This window comes from Epinephelus fuscoguttatus, linkage group LG4, assembly GCF_011397635.1.
Source record: "Epinephelus fuscoguttatus linkage group LG4, E.fuscoguttatus.final_Chr_v1".
Taxonomy (NCBI): Eukaryota; Metazoa; Chordata; class Actinopteri; order Perciformes; family Serranidae; genus Epinephelus; species Epinephelus fuscoguttatus.
The window spans coordinates 38327335-38352416 of record NC_064755.1 but is presented as its reverse complement, the minus strand read 5'-3'; the positions used below and the strand labels follow the sequence as shown (position 1 = coordinate 38352416).

General features: G+C 44.3%; 1 protein-coding gene across 1 annotated transcript in view; it reads right to left on the bottom strand.

The window, feature by feature from the left end:
• Nucleotides 1-2275: 2275 nt before the first annotated feature.
• Nucleotides 2276-25082, bottom strand: part of LOC125887847 (cadherin EGF LAG seven-pass G-type receptor 1-like) — a 32403-nt gene continuing 9596 nt past the window's right edge. Inside the window, exons 2-34 of the mRNA XM_049574933.1 lie at nucleotides 23896-24546; nucleotides 22000-22222; nucleotides 21341-21456; nucleotides 20870-20958; nucleotides 19180-19325; nucleotides 17989-18152; nucleotides 17679-17804; nucleotides 17398-17564; nucleotides 17079-17264; nucleotides 16660-16773; nucleotides 16221-16395; nucleotides 15986-16127; nucleotides 15738-15858; nucleotides 15480-15660; nucleotides 14815-14916; nucleotides 14616-14710; nucleotides 14329-14538; nucleotides 13913-14093; nucleotides 13571-13708; nucleotides 13282-13489; nucleotides 12966-13133; nucleotides 12470-12590; nucleotides 12008-12383; nucleotides 11734-11846; nucleotides 11557-11636; nucleotides 11288-11414; nucleotides 11031-11153; nucleotides 10630-10721; nucleotides 8843-8949; nucleotides 8072-8200; nucleotides 7603-7821; nucleotides 7210-7519; nucleotides 2276-3057 (exon numbers count right to left, since the gene is read on the bottom strand). Coding sequence (XP_049430890.1) covers nucleotides 3039-3057; nucleotides 7210-7519; nucleotides 7603-7821; nucleotides 8072-8200; nucleotides 8843-8949; nucleotides 10630-10721; nucleotides 11031-11153; nucleotides 11288-11414; nucleotides 11557-11636; nucleotides 11734-11846; nucleotides 12008-12383; nucleotides 12470-12590; nucleotides 12966-13133; nucleotides 13282-13489; nucleotides 13571-13708; nucleotides 13913-14093; nucleotides 14329-14538; nucleotides 14616-14710; nucleotides 14815-14916; nucleotides 15480-15660; nucleotides 15738-15858; nucleotides 15986-16127; nucleotides 16221-16395; nucleotides 16660-16773; nucleotides 17079-17264; nucleotides 17398-17564; nucleotides 17679-17804; nucleotides 17989-18152; nucleotides 19180-19325; nucleotides 20870-20958; nucleotides 21341-21456; nucleotides 22000-22222; nucleotides 23896-24546 — 5519 coding nt within the window. The 3' untranslated portion in view covers nucleotides 2276-3038. The remainder of the gene's footprint in view (nucleotides 3058-7209; nucleotides 7520-7602; nucleotides 7822-8071; nucleotides 8201-8842; nucleotides 8950-10629; nucleotides 10722-11030; nucleotides 11154-11287; nucleotides 11415-11556; nucleotides 11637-11733; nucleotides 11847-12007; nucleotides 12384-12469; nucleotides 12591-12965; nucleotides 13134-13281; nucleotides 13490-13570; nucleotides 13709-13912; nucleotides 14094-14328; nucleotides 14539-14615; nucleotides 14711-14814; nucleotides 14917-15479; nucleotides 15661-15737; nucleotides 15859-15985; nucleotides 16128-16220; nucleotides 16396-16659; nucleotides 16774-17078; nucleotides 17265-17397; nucleotides 17565-17678; nucleotides 17805-17988; nucleotides 18153-19179; nucleotides 19326-20869; nucleotides 20959-21340; nucleotides 21457-21999; nucleotides 22223-23895; nucleotides 24547-25082) is intronic.

The following is a 25082-nucleotide window of genomic DNA, read 5'->3' as shown; positions in this document are numbered from 1 at the left end:
CTTTTTTTTCTATTTGCAACTGAGATCATCTATGAAAGCCTATGGGGTCCCTTGGCAGACTCCCCTTACAATGCACCCTTTACATAAGCTAATCAACAGCGTTAGGCCATCCAGGGGTCTGGTATCATTGCTGTACTTACATTTGTTAGAACATACCTATGGACCCTTAACTGTCGACACCAGGTAGTGGAATGACTTACCTACTGAATCCAGATCCAGAGTTCAGCTGGGACTCAGTCTGGTCGAACATCCCACTCACATCGAGGAATCCGGGTGGTATTTTTGTGTTTGTGTTTCCCAATTTTGTAAAATGTAATTTATGACTGCCCATGTGTCCAAGATTTCCAATAAAAAGAAAATATTTGATCACAAAAAAACAAACAAAACCCTGTTAATAATTCGCAAGGGGATCAGATCAATAATTACAGAATTTGAAACAGAATTTTACAAAGTATTTATGTCATATTGTAAATACTAGGGCTGCCCCCCATCATTGACCAAATGTTAATCGACCAGAAAGGTCATTAGTCGGCAAGATTTCACTGGTCATTTAGTCACAAAAAAAAAAAAAAAAAAGGAACAAACAAACAAATGCGCCTTGTCAATACAAATCCAAACCTATATGACTGGAGCATGTGGTAATTTAATTTGAAAGGACAGACAACAGGAAGTGGCCACAACTATTGGTCGACTAGGAAAATTCGGGGGCAGCCCTTGCTGTTAACCTAACAACACTGCTCTATATGACAACAGGCATTTATTATGCCTGTTCCTGTACCTGACCCTGAACCCTTTACCCTGAAACCTATACCTGACTCTGATCCCTTTACCCACAAACCTGTACCTGTACCTGACCCTGAACCCTTTACCCTGAAACCTATACCTGACTCTGATCCCTTTACCCACAAACCTGTACCTGTACCTGACCCTGAAGCCTTTACCTTGAAATCTATACCTTTACCTGACCCTGAACTCTTTACCCTGAAACCTGTTCCTGTATCTGACTCTGAAGACTATACCCTAATGCTTTTCTGTACAGGACCCTGAACCCTTTACAGTTGAATCTGTTCCTGTACCCAATCCTGAACCATTAACTCTGAAACACATACCTGTACCTGACCCTTAACTCTTTACCCTGAAACCCATTCATGTATCTGAACGCGAAGCCTTTACCCCTAAATCCTTTTCCTGTACCTGACCCTGAAGTCTATACCCACAAACATGTGGCTTTACCTGACCCTGAAGCCGTTACCCTGAAACCTGTACCTTTAACTGACCCCGAACCTTTTACTTACAGACCTGTTTCTGTACCTGACCCTGAACCCTTTGCCCTGAAATCTGTTCCTGTACCAGACTGTGAACCCTTTATCTTAAAATCTGTCCGTGTCTAATTCTGAACCATTTACCCTGAAACCCGTATCTGTACCTGACCCTGAACCATTTACCCTGAAACCTGTTCCTATACCTATCTTGTTGCCCTGTTTGTTTTATTAATTAATTAAATTAATTAATTAATTAATTTAATTTTATATACTTAATATACTTTTGTTACATTTGTCAGCTTATGTACCTTTGTCTAATTAATAAATCTTTTCAAGTGTTTCTTTCTGAAAAAAAAAATACTGAGAAACTCAATGTCAACAAGAACTACGTTAATACATTTTACGGGACTCTTTAAGTCTAAAAATAAAAGATTAAGGAAAATAACAATAAAATGTTACATATAAAGACAGTACTCGGGTAAAACTACAACAGTGTAGTAACACACCATTCTGAATAAGACTTTGTATACTACTTGGTAGTTTAAGGTATACTCTTATAAAACATCATGATTTGTTTATTATTTTGTCTTTTATTATTTTTCTCATTTTTGAATTAATTTTTAAAATCTCTTTTATTGCTCTTTTGTTTTTTGATTGCATTTATTGCATTATTTCTTATCTTTTGTGAAGCTCATTTTGTGACATCTTTTTGTATACAATTTTTAAATATAAATAATGTTTTATTATTATTAATATCATTAGTTTTGACCTGACGAGATTTCAGTTCGATGCCTTTTAAAGTCTCCTTACTTTATTTTATTTATTTCTGGTTTCTTTCTTTACAGTGAGGACAAACTTTAAACAGCTGTAACAAAGTTTACTCTGGTTAATACATATAAATATATAGAGATTAAGTGTAAAATCATAGTCTGAACACCTTAAATTATCAAAAACTTTTATGTTAAATTCCAAACAAAGTAAAAAATGTATACATAAACATTAGTTGTCTGCTTTACAGAAGTATAAAAAAATATAACATATCTACAGCAATAATACATATATGCAGAATATCTACAGTCCGATGTGTTCATTTCAAAATAACATTAGATTTCCCTGAACTTTTGAACCCGGTATAGAGTCAGCACACAAAATATCTGTCCTGAAACAAAACACTGACCCCCAGTTTCATAGCAAACATTAGCTGTTGTGGAGCAGAGTTTATTTCTCAGTGTCAGCTGTGATAAGAGCTGGTAAGGTAGGGGCTTCAGCGCTTCCTTTTTTTTTTATCTCCATTAGCATAGGAGACACTGAAGCATCCTTTACCAAAGGAAAGGAGATCATGACGTTTCACAGTTTCTTCAGCAGCAACATTTAAAGCGACGCATCATTCAGCTGTTGATGAAAACAAACAATATGCTTATAGAACACACAAGTGCACACAAGGCCAAGTATCGAAGATGATAATAATAAAAATAATAATAATAATAATAGCAATCTTTAGTATCTAAGATAATCATTCAGTTGTCCATCTTCAGAACATTGCAGTTTGGCCACAGCAGACCCATTTCAGTAACATCCTCCGTCACATCATTACAGGGTCTATGACGTCATTACAGTCAGCTGTCTTTTCCTGACTCCTGATGAATTCTCCTTCACACCTTTCCTTCCCCTCATGACCTCTAACATCCAGGTCAGGTTCTTCTTTTTCTTTTTATTCCTCTTCTTCTGTGGTTCCTGTTTCCACAGCTTCAGGTAAATCTCAGAGGTGAAAAGTCTTCAGATGGAAGTTTCATCGCTGCAACGACAGGAAGTCAGATTAATGAAGAGGAATTTCAGATACAGATCAGTGGTGGAGCAGTGTTTGTGTTTTAGGACATCATCATAGACCCTGACCTGGGTGCAGTCATTGGCTACACTAGCAAATGCATTGATGATGTCACAACAAGGAATACTGTACGGACATTCATGAATCAGAAGTCCCTGAGTTAACAGGGAAGTCAGAGCCAAACTTATAGCAAGGGTGACCTCTACAACTCTGGTGATTTGGAGCACAGGCAGTCCAGGTATGTGCTTCGGAGAGCTATAAGCAGTGCAAAGAGACAATACAGGGACAAACTGGAGTCAACTACCAGTGCTCCAATACCAGAAGCGTGGGCTGGACTAGGGATGTCACGATTATAGATTTTCTTGGTACAATTATTGTCAGAGAAATAATCACAGTTTTACGATTATCACGATTATTATGCATTAATTAATTTCATACTATAAATGTGTAAAATCACATGAACACTCCTTATAGATCTTTAAGTTTCATTTATTTCCATGCCAACATAACAAAAATAATATAGCAACAAAGAAAAGTAACCAAAAAATAGTGTGCAGACTCTACTTTTACTACATGCCTCTTTGTGGTCCAGCAGTCTAAGTTTTTTCTAGGATGTGTGTGTCTTTTTGTTCTCTTTAAATTACAATTACACAAATAAATTGAGAGCATATCTCATGCAGTGTTAATAATAAATGAAACAGACATCGTGCTGGAAGGACAAGTCCAATATTTACTCAACACAAATGGGAGGAAGCAAAAGGAGGTAATACTAATGCTAAATGTTCACTGACTGAGGACCTTTAGAAGACATTATGTATATCTTCCACATTGCACACTGACACTGAAACAGTCCGACGACTAAAAAAAGGATTTGAACTTGTAACAGTCGAATGTATGAAATGTGCCTTTAACATGGTGTCTACTGTGTCGCCTAGCAGCAACGTCATCAAGCAGCGCCTGTTATGATTTGAGTCTGTTGAGCGCACCCAACGCTGGTCGGACGTATACTTACGTGCTCCTGCTTCTTCTTTTATCTCTCAACACAACAGTGATGGTTTTAAGTACGTGTGGCGACTATTTTGTTCATGCTTGGTAAGCTTGGAGTGTTTTTAAGTTGATGTAAAAATAAACGACGAGCATTTGTGAAATCCCGCACTCGTGTGGACATGAGTTTCTGCCTGTTGTCTCACTCCAAAGAGCTACATGGACCCACAACCATTACAACCTCACGCTGTGTGCACACAAACTGCAAAACTATCCATCAAAAAAGTTTTGAGACGTGCCTTAGCTTGTCATGTTGCACTGTAAGCCCAACTCGTATCATACCACTACGTCATTAATTGCAAATGCCACTCTAACATATAATTTTTAATTCAATGTTACATTACATACATTGAGACTGACGTATTTTAACCCAGTTATTGTGCATTTACCTTTACTTGCGCATGTAAAGCCGGGTGGTTGACCCGCAGGTGTTGTATCATGTTGCTTGTGTTTGATCCTTTGGCCGCGACTTTTTTGCGGCATGTTGGTCATTTTGCGATAGCCAAAATGATACCACACAGCTGACTTTATCCATTTTTTGGGGAGGGGGAAGTCTTCTTCATCCATACTTCATCACTCGGAGACGCCGCTTATGTAATTCTGTTTTCGTTCCGTGCGAGTTGCGCTGACCTACTGTATATGGTTCTGCGTCCTGGCATAATCTTTGGAGAGTGACAGTGTTGAGGAATCTTGAATGAATAATGAACCGTGGCGTTTCAAGTAATCGTGACATCCCTAGGCTGGACTATAAACCATCACAGACTATAAAAGGAGAAACCAGCAGTGCTTAAGTGATTTCTGCATCTCTCAGAGATTAGCTGAACATCTTCTCTGTAGAACGACTCCTCAGCTGAGTACAAAAGGCCCATGAGTCAAATCCAGGGCCGATATCTGCAGATCCTTTGAAGGGATTCATTCACAAAAGACAACTAGACCTGATGGCATCTCTGGCCAGATTCTCAAGGTGTATGCAGACCAACTGGTTAAGTATTCAAAGACTTGCTCAACAGCAGCATGTGGTCCCTCACCAGCAGGCTCAGGATCAGCTCCATCCCACAGGCTGCTACACATGGAGGCACAATCAGGTCCTACGTCAACTGGCAATCATCCTGGAAGGCTGCAGACTTACCACCAATGCCCTCCCTCCCCCTGTGCCTGGACTCCTAAACACCAACCCCTTCATGAGAGCAGGACAATACCCTGTATAACCATCTGCAAGAGTGGAAGCAACCCTCCTGGATACTGCCCAGGACTGGAAAATGCAAGTTGACCTGGATCAGAGACTAAGCTTTTCACTACAACTAATCTCAGACCGGACCTGATCTTGTGGTCAACCTCACAGAAGTCCTTGTACATCATGGAACTAACACTACCATGGAAGGCTGGAGTTGGGGAAGCTTAAAAATGCAAAAGCCTGAAGTACACAGACCTAGCAGCTGAGGCAGAACAAAATGGCTGGCGTACCCAGGTGCTCCCTGTTGAGGTTGGGTGTAGAGGATTTGTAGCCACATCATCAACAAGACTTCTGTAGAGTATGGGGGTTTGAGGACAGGCCTTCTGACAAGCCATCAAGTGACTATCAGAGGCTGCTGAGCAAACCAGCAATTGGCTTTGGGATGAAGAGGAAGGACTCCAATTGGTCTGCAAGATGTCCAACGTGAGGGGTAAAAGCGGAGGTGGGCACACCTGGGAAACCAAGTGTTGTCGTCTAGCCCTCTGGATGTGTCGTGGGCCAACCAACCAGTGAAGGAGGGAGTGATTACCGCAGTCTCACTCAAGACACAAGATACCAGGCAAGTGGCGATTACTCTTACTGTGCATTCACACCAAAAGCGTCATGAGCGTCATAAGCGGCCGGCAGCCATTCATTTTCAATGTACGCTTGCTACAAAGGGCGTCAGGGGCGTCGGCTGCAGCGAGCGGCGCGATGCCAGCGACCAGAGCGTCAAGTAGAAGTTGAGAGAAGCTGAACTTTATGCAAATGAGCAGCGCAGCTGCCGAAGCAGCAGCCAATTGCAGACCGGGATTCGGGTACGGAGGTCTGGGCTCTCCCGGAGCTGTACGAGCCGGTGAAATTCACCGTGGAGTTGCCGGGTTTGCAGGACTCTGTGGACCCAGACGGCCCGACGGCTCTGGTCCCTGTGTTTCCTCAGCAAATACGCCAAAGCAGTACAAAGCAGGCTTCCGAAAGTGCGATTAAAGAGCTCCCACTTATTTACCACCAATTACATTTCTCAGTGGTCCTACGTGCCAACAGGAGAGTAAAATCATAATTATAAAGGACTCTATATTGACTGTGTTTATTAGCGTTATTTTAATTGTGTAATGAAAGTCATGGATAATACAAAGTGAAGACATATATGATATATTTGTTCATCCTTGTAAAGTGAACAGCCGTGTCAGCCTTGATGGACACATCTGCAGCAGCCGGCCCCGCCCCTTTGGCCGCTGCAAGCGCCTGCTGGAGCTGCTGCCAAGCAGCGCGATGCCAGCGACCTGAGCGACCGCTGGCGCTCAGGTCGCTTTTGGTGTGAATGTACCATTAGGGATTGTAACAAGTCCTATAAGCTCCATATCCACCTGCCCACCAGCCCACCCTATAGGTATTTTGTTGTGCTTTATACTGAGCAGTTGCCGGTGGTGTGGCTGAGAAAGCCACGAAAGGCGCCTTTGTGCATCAGTATCTTATATTGACGTCCACTGACATAGTGCTGGTATTTGGTGACTTCAGTCAACAGCTGCTGCCGCCCAGTGCATATAACACCACTGCTAAAGGTGCTTTTGTGCATTGATATCTAACGTCCAGATCGCTGACAAAGCAGCGGTATTTGATGAATTCTTAATGAGGACGGGCTGTTTATACTGTACATGTAAACACACAATGATCAGAATCAAAATCCAATGTTCTGCTGGGAAACCTTTGGTTCTGGCGTTCATGTCGATGCCACCTGACGCTCCACCCACCCAAACACCATTAAAGACCAACAGCCCCATCCTCCATGGTTACAGCCCTCCCCATACCACCGAAACATCCCAACTGGAAACTCTGAAGTTGAAGTTGTATTTAAAAAAACTCACTCTGACTTGTCTTTCTCTTCGTTCCTGTCCAAAGTCATCAGCCTCGTCCTGGTTAACATGGTCACTCCACTGTGCTGTTGCCGTGGTGACAGAGGTGGGCGTGTCTGCAGCAGCGGGGAAAGAGGGGGAACGATTTTAACGCAAACTCTGTTTCCCCCAGCAACAGCCTGACGAAGGCTGTGATTAGTTGGAAATGAGGTGGCGGAGCAGCAGAGGGGTGGGGCTTCAATGAGGAGGTTCTTTCTGTTCATGTCTGTCACTGTGGGGGAAGGAGGACTGAGGGGAGAGGGGGTCCTGGTCTTTAAGATCCCTGAAGACAAACAAACACGGTGGACATCAGTTACATTCAGAGAAGCAGCGTCCTGATTGGTCATCAGCTCGCATGATCCTCACCTCGTCGTCTCATTGGCTGCTGGTTACTATCAGGTGAGCTGGGCAGGTCTCTGTTGTTCAGCTGGTCGGTGTTGACTCTGGTCTCCACACGGAGGTTCACCTCCGCACCTTCACCTCCCCCTTCACCTCCTCCACCTCCTTCACTGCGCCGCTCACTGTCAGTGACTGTGGGAGGATCCACCAGCCAGTAAGGCTGCATGTGATTGGACAGAGTTTGACCTGTGACAGGAGAGGAGGAGGAGTTACACTTGTTGTAATCAAGTGACATCATGAATATCATCAAATGCCTTGCAACACCATAAAAAAGAAACTTTTGTTTGTAAATAAACATAAAACATTGTTGATTGTTGATTTTAGGAAGTTTCTTCGGACTGAAATCCCTGATCAATCTGATCAATAAAAACTGTTATTGACAGATTACTGTTTCCATCACCCTCTGTTTTATGAACTGATTTCCTGTGTATGTTACCCTGCACTGTGGTGTTTTTCTTCTCCTCCTCTCGTCGCTGGTTGCTCCGCAGATGTTTCAATCGTTCGTCCTCGCTGTCAGACGAATGAAAGGAAGCGTCGGAGCTGCTGTCTGAACTGCTGTCAGAGTCTGAAATCACAGAAACACCTGGATCAGGATCAGACCTGGATCACACTGCACCTCATTAAACTGACAAGTCACGTCTCAGTGATCTAGTATCAACCCCAGTGCCCTGTTATGGTGATTGCTGTTCATTTGAACTCTCTGATGCCCCCTACTGTCTTATTTGTGAAATTACAAGATGGTTTAATGTGACATTTCAGATTTCTCTGAATTTTTATGTCTGTCTAAGTCACTGCTGTCATGTAAAGGGCCCTAATCTGACACACATTATGTCACAGACCCCCATTTGATAAGCTTTCTCTGCGGGGAGCTCCTTATCTTAAACCCAGTTCAGACTAAAGATTCACAACAAGATGAAATTATTTTAGAACGTTACAGAGAAAAGTTGCAGCGGTGTGAACTGGCCGTTCTGACCTTGACTCAAGCTGGCTGATGGTGTCACCTGCAACTCAGCTGGTCAAATCGCTGGCAGCTAGTTTTAGAACGTAAAGGACGTCACCTGTTTCAACAGCCAATCAGCTTGCAGTGAAGTCCACTGGTCAGTGCTGGTTATTTACATTATAGTGGTGTAGTGATTATGAATACAGTCAATCTGATGCTGGTTTTGTTTCTGTTTTTCTTTCTATAAGAGTTTAAAAGTGTACAAACCTTTTCTTCTGAACTGTTTTCGGGTTAAGGTGGCAGAGTTGTTGTTACCATGGAAACACTTCCTGGTGGAGCTGGAAGAGGAGGGGCACTTCAGTCCTGAGTCGTTCCTGCAGAACAGAATACAACGGTGACATCACATGGTCACATGCCGAAGTGACCGATAGTGACTGAAGACCGGCTCCATGGGTAGGTTTTCATACCTAGGTGTGAAAACCTGGAGCACTGTAGGACTTCCTTCCGGTGTTAATTTCAATGACGAAAACTATGACTAAAGTTTTTTTGTCAACCTTTTTTCCATGATGAAAATGAGACGATGACGAGCTAAAAATAGATCTTGATCATAAAAACTAAGATGAAATCTATTGCTGTGTCTCAAATCACATACTTCCATTAGTACACTTCCATGTAGTATACTATGTGCACTATGTACTTATTGGCGTAGTGCGCAAATTTCAACAGGGTGGTGTTGTCTCAACCAAAACACAGCCGTTGTGCACTTACCGGAAATGACAAATTAGCTGGTTAGAAAACTAGCATTAGCATTCGCGTTATTGTTCGCGATACAAAATCATGAACAGCCTGGTAAATGAACCCAATAAACATACTGCTGGCTTATACCCGACAACAGTATAGTGATGTTTAGTGCAAAAAACACATGTATTTGTACAATGCAGTGACGTTCACGGTTGCACAGTCCTCAGCCGCCATTTCCAGTTTGAAAAGTGGTTCCTCCCCTTCCTCTACGTAGCCAAGATTAGGGATGGGTCACGATTTTCAAATTTCGTTTTATTTTTGAAAAATCGATTTTTTAAATGCAACTACTACTATTCACCATCTTATTTCCCCCCTTTATTTGACATGCAATTCAGCTCCTAACCGCACGTATAGGATTGCTACAGCGGTGGGAGATGGGCTAACAGCTAGTTTGATGCTCTTCTACAAACAGGAGAAACATGCAGAGACTACTACTCCGTGAGGAATGTCCGCAGTCATTCGGGCTTTCATAGTCGAGCGCAGTTCCGCGTTGCAGTTTCCTGTAAAAATGTCCGTGAAAAATCCCTGCGATGTGAAAAATACATGTCGAGCGCGCACAGGGCTTGCCGACGTCCGCTTTGAGTCCGCGCGGACCTCCGTGGAGTCCGTTCCGCGTACGTTCCGCCGGGCATTTAATGATGACTGGATCTCTGTGTGCGCGGCTCTGGGGGGGATTATTCAAAAAATTGTCGAAAAGTTGCCACGATTTTTGAATAGCGTTTTTGCTTGTGCTGCCCATCTCTAGCCAAGATGGCGACCATTGAGGGCGAGAAGTGTCCATAGTTCCACACTCAACTTCTTGACCGTTTTGAGTGCATCATCCAGGTACTCATAGTGCACTGCATTTTTCCATACTTCTCAGTGTGAACCCACTTATGCACTCAAAATATTAAGTGTAAGTACAGAAGTACGTGATTTGAGACACAGCATATGTTTCATTTTCGCTGATGAGACGAGATGTGATGAAGTGTAAATGTAAATATTCTGCACCAGGATGTTTCACTAGCCAACAAATACACTCACACCGGAGCAGCGTCAGTTGTTGGTGCGAGTTGTGAGCTGTAATTCAGCAGTAAATAAGCAGTCATGTGTCTGACTGTGGATGTTGGAACTGCTGAATGGATTTGTGGAGTTTGTTAGTTGCAGCGGTGGCTGTTGGCAGCTCCTCCTGTTTGCCACTGAAATCGTTCAAATTGTTTTCAACTGTGATATTAACAAAAAAAAAGTTTCTTGCCAGGTGAGGATCAGCTCACCTGCTGCTATTCAGAGACACCGTCGACTCTCCGATGGCGGTTCGATACAGACCTTCATCTCCAGAGAATGACTGCTTCCTGTTCAGAGAGCGCTGGAGAGAGAAAAGTGAACAGACTGAGTTAGTTAGTTAGTTAGTTACACTCAGGTGAGCTGCTCAGGTGACATCTGTTAACAGATTGATAGTTACTTAGTGTGGCTTTGCAGTTTCTTTGCGTCTCTGTGTTGTTATTTTGAATCTCTTCCTGATCAGTCAATTTGAGTGACATTTTAAAGGTGAAGGCCAGGGATGGAGGTGGGGGGCTCCTGACATGCCAGTACCCGCTAGGCTCGTTCAGTAATCCACCCATCTATAGGTGTCAGTAACTACTATTGTTGTGTTTACTGTGATGACATGACGTACAGTAAGGACGGCGGTGTGTTGGCTCCTGAGCTCTCTGCTTCTCTTCCTCCTGATGAAAATCTCCTTCAGGTTCGTCCTCAGCTCTCTGTTGAACACACAGTAGAAGAAGAAGAAGCAGACGCCCTGCGACACACAGAGGAGGGTGGAGAGGTTAACATCATGAAATAGTGAGAGACAGACAAGAGAGACGGGAAGCGCTGAGTAACCTGGTCGCTAAACACCAGTCAGTTTTATAATATTAACAATAAGACAAATACCTGCAGGCAGCTGAAGATGGAGAACAGGTAGTTGAAGGCAATGACATCACTGTTGACTGCCATCACACCTGACAGCCAGGAGGCACTGAGGAACAACAGCAACAAGATGGCTGACCTCAGAGAGGAGCTGAAGGAGGAGAGGAAGAGAGAAGAGGAAACAAAGAGAGGAAGAGATGATGAGAGGAAACAAGGAGAAGAGGAGATGAGGAATCACTTGTCAGCGATCTGCTGTAAAGCCAACAGATTCAAATCTAAAAAATCGAACTGACCTGAGTTCAGCCGTCTCAGAGCTTGTCTGTCTCTGTCCTCTGGACTCTTTAACTGCCAGGACAAACATCACCATGGTAACCTGAAGGAGACAGAGACAACCAATTAAAAACCATGAAAATAACAACAAAATAAACCCTCAGAATGTGATACTGTGAGACGTAAAGGGACGGACAGACCATGAGGACAGCAGTGAAGGGTCCAACAACACTCCACATTACAGAGTCCTGGAGAGACAGCCAGCAGAACCCGGAGCTCCCAAAACCATCAGGATCCAGAGACACAGAGACACCTGCAGGACAAGCAGGAGGACACAAATCAACCACGGAATACACTCCACCTGCTGTCCTCCCACCTTATGTCCTTCACTGTCCTGTTTTCTAACAGTCCAGTTTGGACATTGTGTGAGGCTGCATGTTGGCTGTTTTCTGGACGCGTAAGTCGTCTTCTCACCTGTGATGACAGCGGGGACACCCCAGCCAATAGCATAGTAGAAGGTCATGTGACGGTGGTTGATGTTGCGGATCTCGGTCATCATGCGGTAGACGTGCAGCTCCTCCACCAACATCCAGCAGAACGAACACATGCAGCAGTAATGCAGCAAAATGGCTGCCAGCGTACAGGCAGACTGGTTCTGTGTTCGCTCTATGGTGAGCAGGAAGATGAGCTGCGACAGGAAGACGGAGGTCACCTGGTTCAGGTGGATTCTATTTAAGTTGGAGCGCAGGTTTGTGAGGATGAAGAGGAGGACGAAGGTGACGAGGAGGAAGAGCAGCGAGGAGGAGAGGGAAGTGAAGGTGGCGAGTTTCAGAGGAAGAGCGACCACACGCTGATGACACAAACAGATAAAACTTTATTTAGACTTTTTCCAGGTTTCAGGGTGGACAAAAACTGTCTGTCTCAGGTGGGTCCTACCTCTCTCCTGGACATCACCACGGCAACGCTCAACGCATCAACACAGCCACAGGTGATGTGAGTTTGATTCCTGCTGATCAGATCACAACCTGTGGAAGACCAGCCGCCTGACCCGTTCACCCTGAAACATCAGACTGTTAGCCTAGCTTAGCACAAACACTGGAAGCAAGGGGAAAATGTTAGCCTAGCTTAGCACAAACACTGAAAGCAGGGGAAACTATTAGCCTAGCCTAGCACAAAACACTGGAAGCAGGGGGAAAGTTTTAGTCTAGCCTAGCGCACATACAGGAAGCAGGGCGACAATGTTAGCCTATCTTGGTGCAAAGACTGGAAGCAGAAGGAAACTGCTAGCCTAGCTTAGCACAAACACTGGAAGCAGGGCAACAATGTTAGTCGAGCTTAGCACAAACAATGGAAGCAGGGGGAACTGTTAGCCTAGCTTAGCACACTTACTGGAAGCAGGGGGAAACTGTTAGCCTAGCTTAGCATAGCTCACCCTGCTGAGTGAGTCCAGACGACACACTGCGGGCTCACCAGCCCCTCTGTCTGTAGTAGGCGGAGCTGCAGGATGACAGGGCGGTCCAGAGGTCGGAGCCAGGATACACCTTCATTGGACATCACTGTAGTGACAACAGGAGTGTTGATGACGGATCGACTTGGCGCTCTGAACACACACAAATAATAAAACATCTTTGTGTCAACAGACATGTAGTTGTTTGCTGTCGCCATTGTGGTGGTTTTTATTGTTGTTTTATCATGCTGTCTTTATTGTGGTGGTCGTCAGTGTTGTTGCCATAGTGATAGTGTTGTACCTTTGGCCCTGGTGGTCATAGCTCTGTGGCAGCAGGTCTCCCAGAGTTCTGTAGACGATCACCACAGTGACCAGCGGCGCGCTTGGTGCCTCAGCCTGACGCTTCTTTTTAAAAGAAGACTCAGAGGGAGGCGACACAGTCTGATTGACACCACCACTGACATGACCAATGACATCACCAGGCTGCTCAGCCGGCGTCTCTGTAGAAACTACAGATCAGAAGAAAAGATTTATATTTGACTGAATGAAACTAAATGTTTTATTTTCCCCAGTGACTCTGTTTCTGATACCTGGAGCAGCTTTAACATCAGCCGGTGAAGTGAAATGTGGGAAATGGACAGCAGCCTGGAGGTCAACAGGAAGTTCTTTCTGCATGTCAGAGAGGCGGGGCTTCACTGTGCTGCTGTCCAGGAAGTCCACAGAGAAAACTGAGGACAGAAACAGAGAACAGTTTACTGAATAAGTATGTTCATTGAAATCATAACAAGTCTGCTTGAACCCACCCATGCTGCCTGCAGCTTTATTTATATTAATCATCATTTATATTTTTGGAGATCCTGTAATTTGAATATAAAGATCTTGTGTTTCTGATGTAGATAACATAAACTGTTGAGCTTTGCCGTCAGACTCACTGATGTTGGGAGTGAGGATGATGAAGGGCTTCAGGTAGGTCTTCCTCATGTTCATGGCGAGGGTTTGGGCGTAAAGCTCAAAGCTTCTCAGCAGACGCAAAGCACCACCCTCTGACCTTTGAACCTGATGCTGCAGCTCGCCACTCCGCTCCAACAGGATGCTACCGGTCTGTACGATATTCTACACACCAGGTGTTCAACAGGAATCAGACCGATCAGAATATGTTCAATACAAACTGTTTCTGAACAGACAGAATCAAACAGAAGATAGAATCTAGACGTCCAGTTGAACGATGACATTTGACAGAGTGGAAACTGGAGGAAATCACTTAAATAACTAACTGAATTATTGATTGATTGACTGATTGATTGTACTAATTAAAACTTAAATGAAATATTAGAAATAAAAGTGTAACCTGGTGGAAGTATCGGTCCTGCGTGGCGGCCAGCTTGAAGCCGTGTTGTTGGCTCTCGTGCTGCAGCACCACACTCAGCAGATTAAACGCCGTCTGTAGGTCACGGTCATAAGGAGCTTCCGTCTGATTGGTCGCCTCCTGCAGCATCGCAGCAAGCCTGCGTGACCTGTCACCGCCCAACTCTGTCTCGTTTCTCTGAAGCTCCTCCTCCTGCGAGGTCAAAGGTCAGAGAGGTGAGTATGAATCCACATGATACGTGAAGAACAAACAGTCAGTCATTAATGTACCTGGATGTGGAGGTGTCTAAAGCTCAGTGAGGTGCAGTTGGAGAGGAGAGGCTTGAGCCAGCCATGTTGCTCATCACAGTGACGTACAGCTGTACCTGTGGGGGCGTGGCCAGAGAGATGACAGAGCTTCTGATTGGTCAGTTTGATTGTAAACAAACACTTTACATTAATTAACAGTGTATTTTGTGTTAATTCTGACCTGAGGCGCCTCGGGGACATCTCACAGCTGCAGGATGATTAAACTTAGTCCTCGGCCACCAGAGTCCCGATTCAAACACCCTCGGACAGACGTCGTACACAACTGTAAGACGAGACAGGAGGCCAGTGAGGAGCCAAGGAAAGAGTCAGGAGACAAGGTGTCAAAGAAGGAAAAGGGATTGAACATGGGGAAGAGGGCAGGAAAGGGGGGAAGGAAGCCACAAAGGAGGCAGGAAAGGAAAAAGTCAGGCAATGATATGGTCAGGAAGCAGAGAGGAAAGAAGGCAAGCAAGGACATACAGTAGGAAATGAGGCAGAGTGGACAAGAAGGCAATTATGGAGGGAAGGAAGGACAGACTCAGGCAAAAAGCCAAGAAGTCAGAGAAATAGAGAGTGAAGGGAACAGGTCAGAAGGAAGGCCAAGAAAGGCAACAAGGAGGCAGGAAAGACAATAAGAATAGAAAGTGAAGGACAGGGAAGGAGGCAAGGAAGAAGGAAAGACATTTCAGAAATTAGAAAAGACAGGAGGCACAGAAAAAAGAAAGGAGACAAAGAAGGAGACATGAAACTGAGTCAGTGACCAGGAAGCTTCTGCATCCCTGCATAAACTGTTCTTATAAAACCACAGTGGATTAAACTGTTGGAACATCAAATCTTTGTTCATACCCACGCAGCCTCTGGGCGTCACCTCAGCGTATGGGTTGTCGCAGGTGTTGCACTGACGTCCGACAACACCTGTCCTGCAAAGACACTGACCAGTCTCAGAGTCACAGGTCCGAGACATAGAGCCCAGCTGGAAACAGTCACAAGGGAGGCAGGAACCTCCGTCTGGACGGAAGTAATTCTCCTGGAAACACAAGTTCACACTGAAAACACAAGTTTACAATTAAAACACAAGTTCAGTCAGTGTGTGTGAGCTATTACCTTACAGCTGCACTCTCCCGTAGTCTTGTTACAGTCTCTGGTGAATCCTTTAGAGACGTCACAGTTACAGGGACCACAGACTGGCCCTCCCCACCAGCCCCGAGAACATGGCATGTTTGATCTGAAATCCACACAAAACAATCATCATCAGTGACCAATACTGATATTAATGAAATATCCATTAATCCTTCTGTCAGACTGACAGATGATCATCTCATACAGTCATATGTGTACAGAAACTAACCTACCTGTACTGACAATAGTCTCCATGGTAACCATCTCCACAGTGACAGAGGTATCCACGCAGAGAGCTCGGGTGGTGGACACAGGTGGAGTCGTGCAAACAGGGGTTTAAGAGACAAACATCCACACAGTCCCTCCCAAAGAATCCTGGGAAATAATGAATCATGACACAGACCAATCAATCAATCAGTCAATCAGTCAATCAATCAGTTCACTAATAATCAGGCTGATAACAATCACCTGGCTGGCATGTGCAGGTGTGATCTCCCCAGAGGTCCTTGCAGTGACTATGCGGTGGACAGACGGCGTCTCTACACGAGTTGACCGTGCCACAGCCGTCCTCAACCCCAACCCTCCGACCACCTCGCAAGTCAATGTTAGCCAGCTTCATGGACGTCTCACCTATTCTCACACCCTGAGGAGGCATTGATCAGTGACTGAATGAGTGATTGGATCTGATAATTAGCATGTACCCAGAGTCCAAGGTGGGACACCTGGCATGAATGTTTATACCATAAACAGAAATCTAACGAACTAACAATATGATAATTTAATAATCAGACCGAAGATAAGCCGAAGAACAGGCCCATAGAGCCCATTGGGATTGATAAACGTGTATAAACTTCAGCTTCCTGTACAGAGTATTTACTGTGATGAAACGTGGACAGGTGAGTCTTACCTGGATGCAGCCTCTCCATCCATTCACCACTGAGCCATTCTTCTTCATCAGTCCTCCAACAAATAAACTCTTCAGCCTGAGACCCGGCAGCTCGTTACCAATCTCCACCGACAACTGCGGGACAGGAAACAGTTTAAAAAACATCCTGCGATGAAGTCATCAGGAGGTTTTCGAACAACAAACCAGCAGGTCTTTGATTTCACAGCAAACAGAACAACTCTGTCTCATGGATGAAAAGTTAAATGTGATGTTCTAACCCTGATTTTAACTCCATAGAGTGCCACGGGGAACCTGTCTGGAGCCACTTTTCATTGCAGTATTTTACTCAAGTGTCTCAGTGTGTGTTGTGTAGAGAATCTGCAGCAGTTTTTGATATATACCTGTAACTGACTACAGGGCTAAGTTTTCGGTCCTTGTACCTGAAACAAACCGTAGTCCAAAGACACCTCCGCCATGTACTTGATGTCCTTTCCATCTTTGCTGCTCTTCAGCTCCATCAGGACATGATGCCACTCTCCATCGTCAACCCGAGTCTGACGGAAGTCTAGCAGAGCAAAGCGCTTCACACCCACAAACACCTGGAAACTCAGGTGACTGCTGCTGAGCTGGATGAGGACAGGTAGAGGAGTAGAAGAAGAGGACATTCACCTGGTTGAGACACACTTTTTACTTTTTACAGTTTTAAAAAACAAGGTTAGAAGCTCCAGGTCTAATATTCAATTCAGTTCATCCTCTCACCAGCAGATGAATCCTGGATGATTCTCCAGCATCAGCCTTCAGCAGAGTTCCAGCTCTGTGTCTCGTCCTGAACATCAGACTTAAATACCACGGCACACTGATGGTCACCTGTGGCTCCGCCCACCACACCAACGCCTTGCCGTTAAATTTCAGAGGGGTCGGCATGACTGTGGACATGTTAAAGTTATACTTCAGAGAGGACATGGCTGCGGACATGATAAACTTCAGAGGGGACACGATTGTGGACGTGTTAAAGTAACATGACTGTGGACCTGTCTTACCTTGTTCACAGTTCTTTCCTCCGAAGCCGAGGGGACACTGACAGCTGTAAGATGTCCACCTGTTGACACAGACTCCTCCATTCAGACACGACGTCCTGCTGCAGAAATCTTGCTTCGCTGCACAGCCTGTGACAGACAGTCAATAAAAGACATATACAATATTCTTTATTGTCCATTACTCTACATGACATTTATTTCACTGAGGAAACTTACAGGTGCATTCAACCACGTGGATACAACCTCACACATGAAGAGGGAACCTGTCAGTGAACAGTCTCTGGTTCTTGTGCAGAGTTCCTCCATGCTGTACCTGCTTTGGTGCCATTGTTGGCGATGAATCGAGCCATGTCCACCTGCTGTCCATCAATGTTCAGATCTTTGATGCAGCCTTCAAAGTCTCGACTCCTGACGGGAAAATCCTCTGGCAGGTCGGGAACGCCGCCAAGCAGCAGAGGACCAGTCAGATCCAACGACCTGCAGGACACAGGGACAATGACACGCATTAGAGACACATTTCAACATGTTAATATACACACCTACTGTGACAACTGCGTCCTCATATGAGGATATTGCATTTTGGGACTGATGCACCTTATACCTCTGCTTGACTTAGATCTGTTGTCGTCGTTCGTGGACACTCTTAGATGACATCTAGTGGTAGTAAGAGCACACTACAATAATCCATGTAAAAATAAGATGGCAGCCATTTCTGTCAAGTCAGTCTGCAACAAATGTAACCAATTTTAGTAAATAAAACAAGCTAAGATGCTGTTAATTAGGAAGTACTCATTTGAGGACATTGGGACTTTATTACTGTATTATCTCAGCATTTCACACAGGCCAATTAGGTGACAGACTTTTCCTATAACCAAAAAGGACATTCCTAGCTTGGAGGACAGAGCAAGGAAAATTCATCCAGAGTAACAAAACAAACAAATCACAAGGCTCAAAGATATGTTGCATGATTTGCCTTTGCACAGCCATGTTCGGGCCGGCCAGTTCACACCACTGCAACTTTTCTCTGCAACGGTTTAAAACAGTTTAGTCTCCTCGCAAATCTTTGGTCTGAACTGGGCTTTAAACTCGAACAAAAATACATACCAAAGAAAAGCTGGGTTCTCAGGAGGTTAAAATATATTTATAAATTAATTAATTAATAATAATTAAGCAAAAACATTTAAATAAATTAACAAATACAAAACTAAGAATTATCAACTTACATATTCAAATCTATCTTAATATTACTTTGAGGGTCGAGACCTGACACTTAATGTATGTATGATATGATATGTATAATGTACATGTATTGTCTATGAGCCATTTCTTATAAACACCATGAGATGTGATGTTGATCTGTTCAGTCGATATTCACAATATAAAAGATCTGACCTTTGACCAAGAAACTAAAACACAAAAAAAACTGAAAAACAGTGACTGAATGAGGTCAGAGATCATTTACATAACAATACACACACACACACACACACACACACTGTCTCACTTTTTCAGTCCAGTCTGAGCTCTCTGAGCTGCACATGAATAGTTTGTGATCCGGCTGCCAAAACGAATCGCCACCTCCACGTCACAGTTGTCCACAGCAACCACCGCCACCTTCTCAGCAGACGGGCCGAGACGCCCGACAGCTGGCTGGAGAGAGACAGAGCAGAGGGAGGAGGTGATGGAGCAAAGTTTCATTCAGGAGGGTATAAATGTAATGTGGCTTTCATATTATTACAGCAGAGATCATTAAATACATTCATGTAAACAAAAGCTGTTTTTTGTATTTAACACAAACTGTTGAGATGAAAGATGTTACACCAGCAGGGGGCGCTGCAGAGGTGAAACATCCGGTGTTTGATGTTGTCAGACTACATGACAATGTTTTCTCCTCTGGTGTTTGCAGGGTCAGTGTGTCATCTGCCAGGTCAGCAGGTGCTTCCCAGAATTCAGTGGGGTGAGTGATGAGACCTTCACCACATCCCACAGCAGCAGCTCTGTGACGCCTATGATGTTTTCCTACTTCCTGTCAGTGAGGACAAAAATCTCCCCACAGACAGTAAAACTAAAGTCAGGTCGATGAAAAGATAAGGCTCGACCACATGGAATTTACATATTGGTATTTCCTGCCCCAACTTCCTGGAAAAATACCTGCAGACTAATGAAGATTATAATAACTGAAAGAAACTCTGTCACAGAGAGGAGAGCCAAGGCTGTGTACGTAAACTGTGATTTGATAGGAGCTGCAGCATCTAAACGTTACAACTAAACATTCAACAACAACAGAACTCAGACACTTCTGCAGGAGACACAATGAACAGTTCATCAGCACCCAGAGACACTCTGCTGATTGAAACATTGAGAGTACAATTCTACATCAGAAAACTACTTCATATTCATTCCTTATTATTTGCGTTTCATCACAAGAGAGTGATGAGTTCATAATCAAAGGATATCCTTCAACCTTTCGGTTCAGTGATCCCTCAGAGGACTAATGTGGTTTGGTTCAGTGATCCGAACCGAGTCAGACGCTCCAGTTTGGTAAGGTGATCCTTTAAAGTTGGATTGCTCTGGTTCGGTTCAATGATCCCTCTGAGTCGGACTGCTATGGTACGGTTTGCTGATGCCTCCAAGACAGAAGCTCCTGATTAGTTTAGTGATCCGGCCGAGTCTGACTGCTTCCATTTGGTTACTGATCCTTCTGAGTTGGGCCACTCTGGATCAGTTCACTGATCCCTCTGAGTTGGATACACCATTTTGAATCACCAATCTCCCCGAGTCGGACCCCTCCAATTTGGTTCAGTGATCCAAACAGAATCAGACGCTCCAGTATGGTATAGTGATCTCTTCGAGTTGGACCACTCCCGTTCAAATCCCTCATCCCTCCGAGTTAGATGTTCCGTTTTGAATCACTGATCCCTGCAAGTCTGACCACTCAGGTTCGGTTCACTGATCTCTCCAAGTTGGACCGCCCCATTTTGGTTCACTGATCCCTTCGAGTCGGACAACTCAGGTTGGGTTCACTGATGCCTCCGAGTCAGACGCTCCGGTTTGGTACAGTGATCCCTCTGAGTCGGACCACTCAGGTTCAGTTTACTGATCCCTTTGAGTCAGACAGATGTCAGACAGCTGCAGAGTGAATATGATGGTGGAGGCATCTCTGTGCATTAATACAGAACTTGTAAAGTACTGACCTTGTTGTAGTAGTGCAGGTGAACTGTGTGCCACTCTCCATCACTGACTCCACCCTCCACAAACGTCTCCACAGAGGTCCTGTTTTCTCCTGCAGAGCACACAGAAGTAAACAATAAACAAACTGATATCAGGTGCTTAATAAGTAACGACTGGTGGAGATGAAATGAGCACATTTACCTCATCACTGTATCTCAGTACAGAAGCCGAGGGTGCTTTTAATTACATTTTAATGCAATTTTGTTTTATTGTAATGTCGAGATAATGGGCTAATTATTTAGTCATCTTGAGAACGAGCCTTGTTATTTCGAGATACCGCAATAATTCCTCTCATTAGCCTCTCATTGTGTGCACAAGAGGACACTGGATGGTGAGGACTGATTCCAGATTAGACATACAGTGCTGTGTGCTGAGGTAGTGACCGAAGTAAAAGATCTTAGGCTCCAGTGAAGGTGATGAAGAAGAGTTTCTACCTGCAGAGAAGGTGAGCTGAATCTGTTCGTTGACAATCTCCAGAGCGATGAAGTCGTGTTTCTGATTGAATCGACCGTTAAACAACAGCAGAGCGTTCCGGTCCCTGCTCACAAACCTGACACAACACACAACACATGTGACACAACATACAACATGTAAAATAACAAAACCAAACAGAATGTGATTATTCAACACAGGAAAATGTCCTGTAAAGTTCAGGAAGAGGAGGATGGAGGGAAGAGAGAGATAAATGGACAGACAGGTCAGAGGTCAGACAGCACAGAGCCACATCACTTCCTGTTGTCTCTGAGGTGAGTCTGACCTCAGATCAGATCCTCCTGAAACAAATGGATGCAGCTTAGCATGTCTGTCTTTATTAAAGTACAGACACAGAGTGGATTATCTTTCACTGATACAGTAATTATCTGTCTGGGGCCGGGTCACTGAGGCTTTTCCCAGTTCAATCAATCTAAAAATAAAAACTAAAAACGAAATAAAATAAAAACTTATATTCTAACCTGAAATTATTAATAAATCAGTTAATGGACAGAAAATTACTCTGCAGCAGTTTTTATAATCAGTTAAGTTCAAGTCACTTTTTATGCATTTTTATTTGTCCATTATCCTGAAGGACAGGTGGAAGCACAGGTTGTCTCACCTGAAGGACATGTGGAAGTGGAATCTCTGTTTTAGGCCTCTGTAGGTGACGAAGGATCGTCGCGGGAAGCTTCGACTCGTCTCTTCGCAGTACATCGTCTGAAAGTCTCCATTGGGACAGCTACACATGAATCCACCCGCCTGCAGGTCAACACACCTGCCTCCATTCTTACACACACCTGAGACACAATGTCCAGACCCAGAGTCCACCTGACACCGCTCACCTGGACGGAGACAGAAGCATAAAGAGACATTTTCCCTCCAAATCATTAAACTTAAAACAGATGTGGGGACACTGACAGCTTATTAAATTACTTTAAACTGACTGGTGTAGTTGTGGGGACACTGACAGAAGGGTGTAGTTGTGGGGAAACCAACGGTTTATTAAATAACTGACCGGTGTAGCTGTGGGGACATTGACAGTTTATAAGGTATCTGACCTGTGTAGTTTTGGCAAAACTGACAGAAAGGTGTAATTGTGGGGACACTGACAGTTTATAAGGTAACTAGTCTGGGGACACTCCTCTCTAAAGTGTGTTTAACACACCGGCAAAAACGGCCAGCAACAAAGCAACGCCTCTTGCATTTTTGAAAAGGACACGCCCTCCCGGAAATGTTCGCTCCTCCTTTTCTCGTCTGCAAGGAGACAAACACACAGAGAGCTTGAAAATGGATGCCGAGTGATTTAACTCCGTTTTATCAAACGTGTGCTCATCCGTGAAAAAAATAATTTTTCCAGCGGATGTCTTAGTTACAACATGATTGAGCTAACTGGAGTAGTTTCATGTCGTATCCGACAACGGGAGGCTTTTAACAGATGACGTCCTGATGTTAGCTTTGCTGCTGCTGTTAGCTGTCCCTGTCAGCTGCAGCCACTGATGCTTTCTAGACATCGTGATTTCCCAAAACTGAATAAATACCACACATAGCAACATAAAACTGCTTTGCTAGCTCAATCATGTTGTGACTAAGATAACTGCTGGAAAATGTTTTTTTTTTTCCGGATCGTTTATTGAGTTACTGAGTTATTACAGACACCGCTAACGGCTTAGCCCAGCTAATCTACGATAACCATGTTATTAATTACAAAACGTGCACACAGAAATAGTAATGTTTGTTCAGACATTGTGTTTATAGACTTTACAAACATCAGATTAGTCTAAAGGGTGATATAATGATGTCAAAAATGTGATGTGTGTGTGTGTGTATATATATATATGTGTGTATATATATATATATATATATGTATATATATATATATATATATATATATATATATATATATATATGCATGTATAAACCAGCAGAGTTTAGCTAACCAACTCTGCTGGTACCTGGAAGTATTTGTAAACAACAAGGCGATTCCCTCTATAGTCCGGCCGGACGGATGAGTCATGGCCCTAAAAGATTATGTTTCTTTTGGTTGACGAGAATGTGTCGCCGCAAACGCGACAAACATCCACTAACTTTGATGGCGTTTTCTGCGAGTGTGGCTGAGCCATTTTGTACCGCTACACGTGTTTCTAGTCGGACTATGTTTATGAGCACAAGAGTGAGCCACCAAAGGACCACCCTGCAGATTTACTATTGGTTCTGCAATGTAAGGAGTTTTTTTAAACTCTGAAATTGTATCCGCCCATCTCAACAGAAAATCAGGGAGAAAGTCATCAGTCTTTAGTTAAGCAAAGCGTCTAAAAACTGACTCGTCAGTCTATAAGGTAATTGACCTGTGTAGTTGTGGGGACACTGACAGAAAGGTGTTGTTGTGGGGACATTGACAGTTTATAAGGTAACTGACTAGTGTAGTTGTGGGGACACTGACAGAAAGGTGTAGTTGTGGGGTCACTGACAGAAAGGTGTTGTTGTGGGGACACTGACAGTTTATAAGGTAACTGACCGGTGTAGTTGTGGGGACACTGACAGTTGAATCCTCCCTCTGTGCTGTGACATGTCCCTCCGTTCAGACATGGCGAGGAGTAACACTGGTCGATCTCTGTCTCACAGGTGTCTCCAGTGAAACCTGGCGGGCAGCGACACCTCACCCCCCCCACCGGCTGGATGGACCTGAACAGCAGCGTGTCAGACACCGTGAACGCCACCGTGCTGTGGAAGCTCAGCACTGACACACACTTCATGTAGTTCTCACAGGGCTCACGCAGACAGATGTTGTCATCAAACGGCAGCACGTGCTGATTGGACAGCAGCGTCAGCAGAGTCCTGTTCAGGTAAATCTGCTCCTGCAGCGTCTCAGATGGAAGGAAACTTCCTCCAGGTGCATCATGGTCCTCAGACTGCCGCAGGGCGGAGAGGGTCACGTTCAGGATATTTCCCTCCACCTGGGAGTCGTTCTGGATGTTAAAGACGAAGACATGGTCTCGGCGGGTGGAGAGGATGGAGGCCACAGCGTCCACAAACAGAGACAACAGAGGGGACAGGAAGTGTTGCTGTGACATGTTGTCCAACCGGACGGTGACACTGTTGGCCAACATGACGTCTGTGATGATTGAGACACGCAGTAAGCAGACAGCCGTCACCTTGTGGACACCATCTGGGGACAGAAAGACAAAGAGAGTCCTGACAGAGTCCTCCAGAGGACAGACAGATAAACAGAGTCCCGACGTCTCCTCTGTCAAGAGTCACACACAGGAGTCCCAACATGAATTCATGTAATAATAATAATCAGAGGAGGAAGAGGAGGAGGAGGAGGAGGAGGAGGAGGAGGAGGAGGAGGAGAGTTCGACCGGAGGAGACTCAGTTTGTCTGAAACATCACAACAGATTATTGAGTCTTTGTCAATGTTTTAGTCTCCACATCCCAACACACACACACACACACGCCTGTAATGACTGAACAATAGAAACTTTCCGCTCTGTTACACTGTCAGTTCACATTATGTCAACACACATGTTCCATAGTGACTGACGGATGCCTCTGATTGGTTACAATCATGTTTTAGAGAAGCAGACCAACGACACAGTCAAACATCGACATCACAATGAAGTAAACGACAATGTCACGGTGAAGTAAACAATGTGACAGTTGAGTAAACAGTATCACAGTAAACATCACAGTGAAGAAAATGTT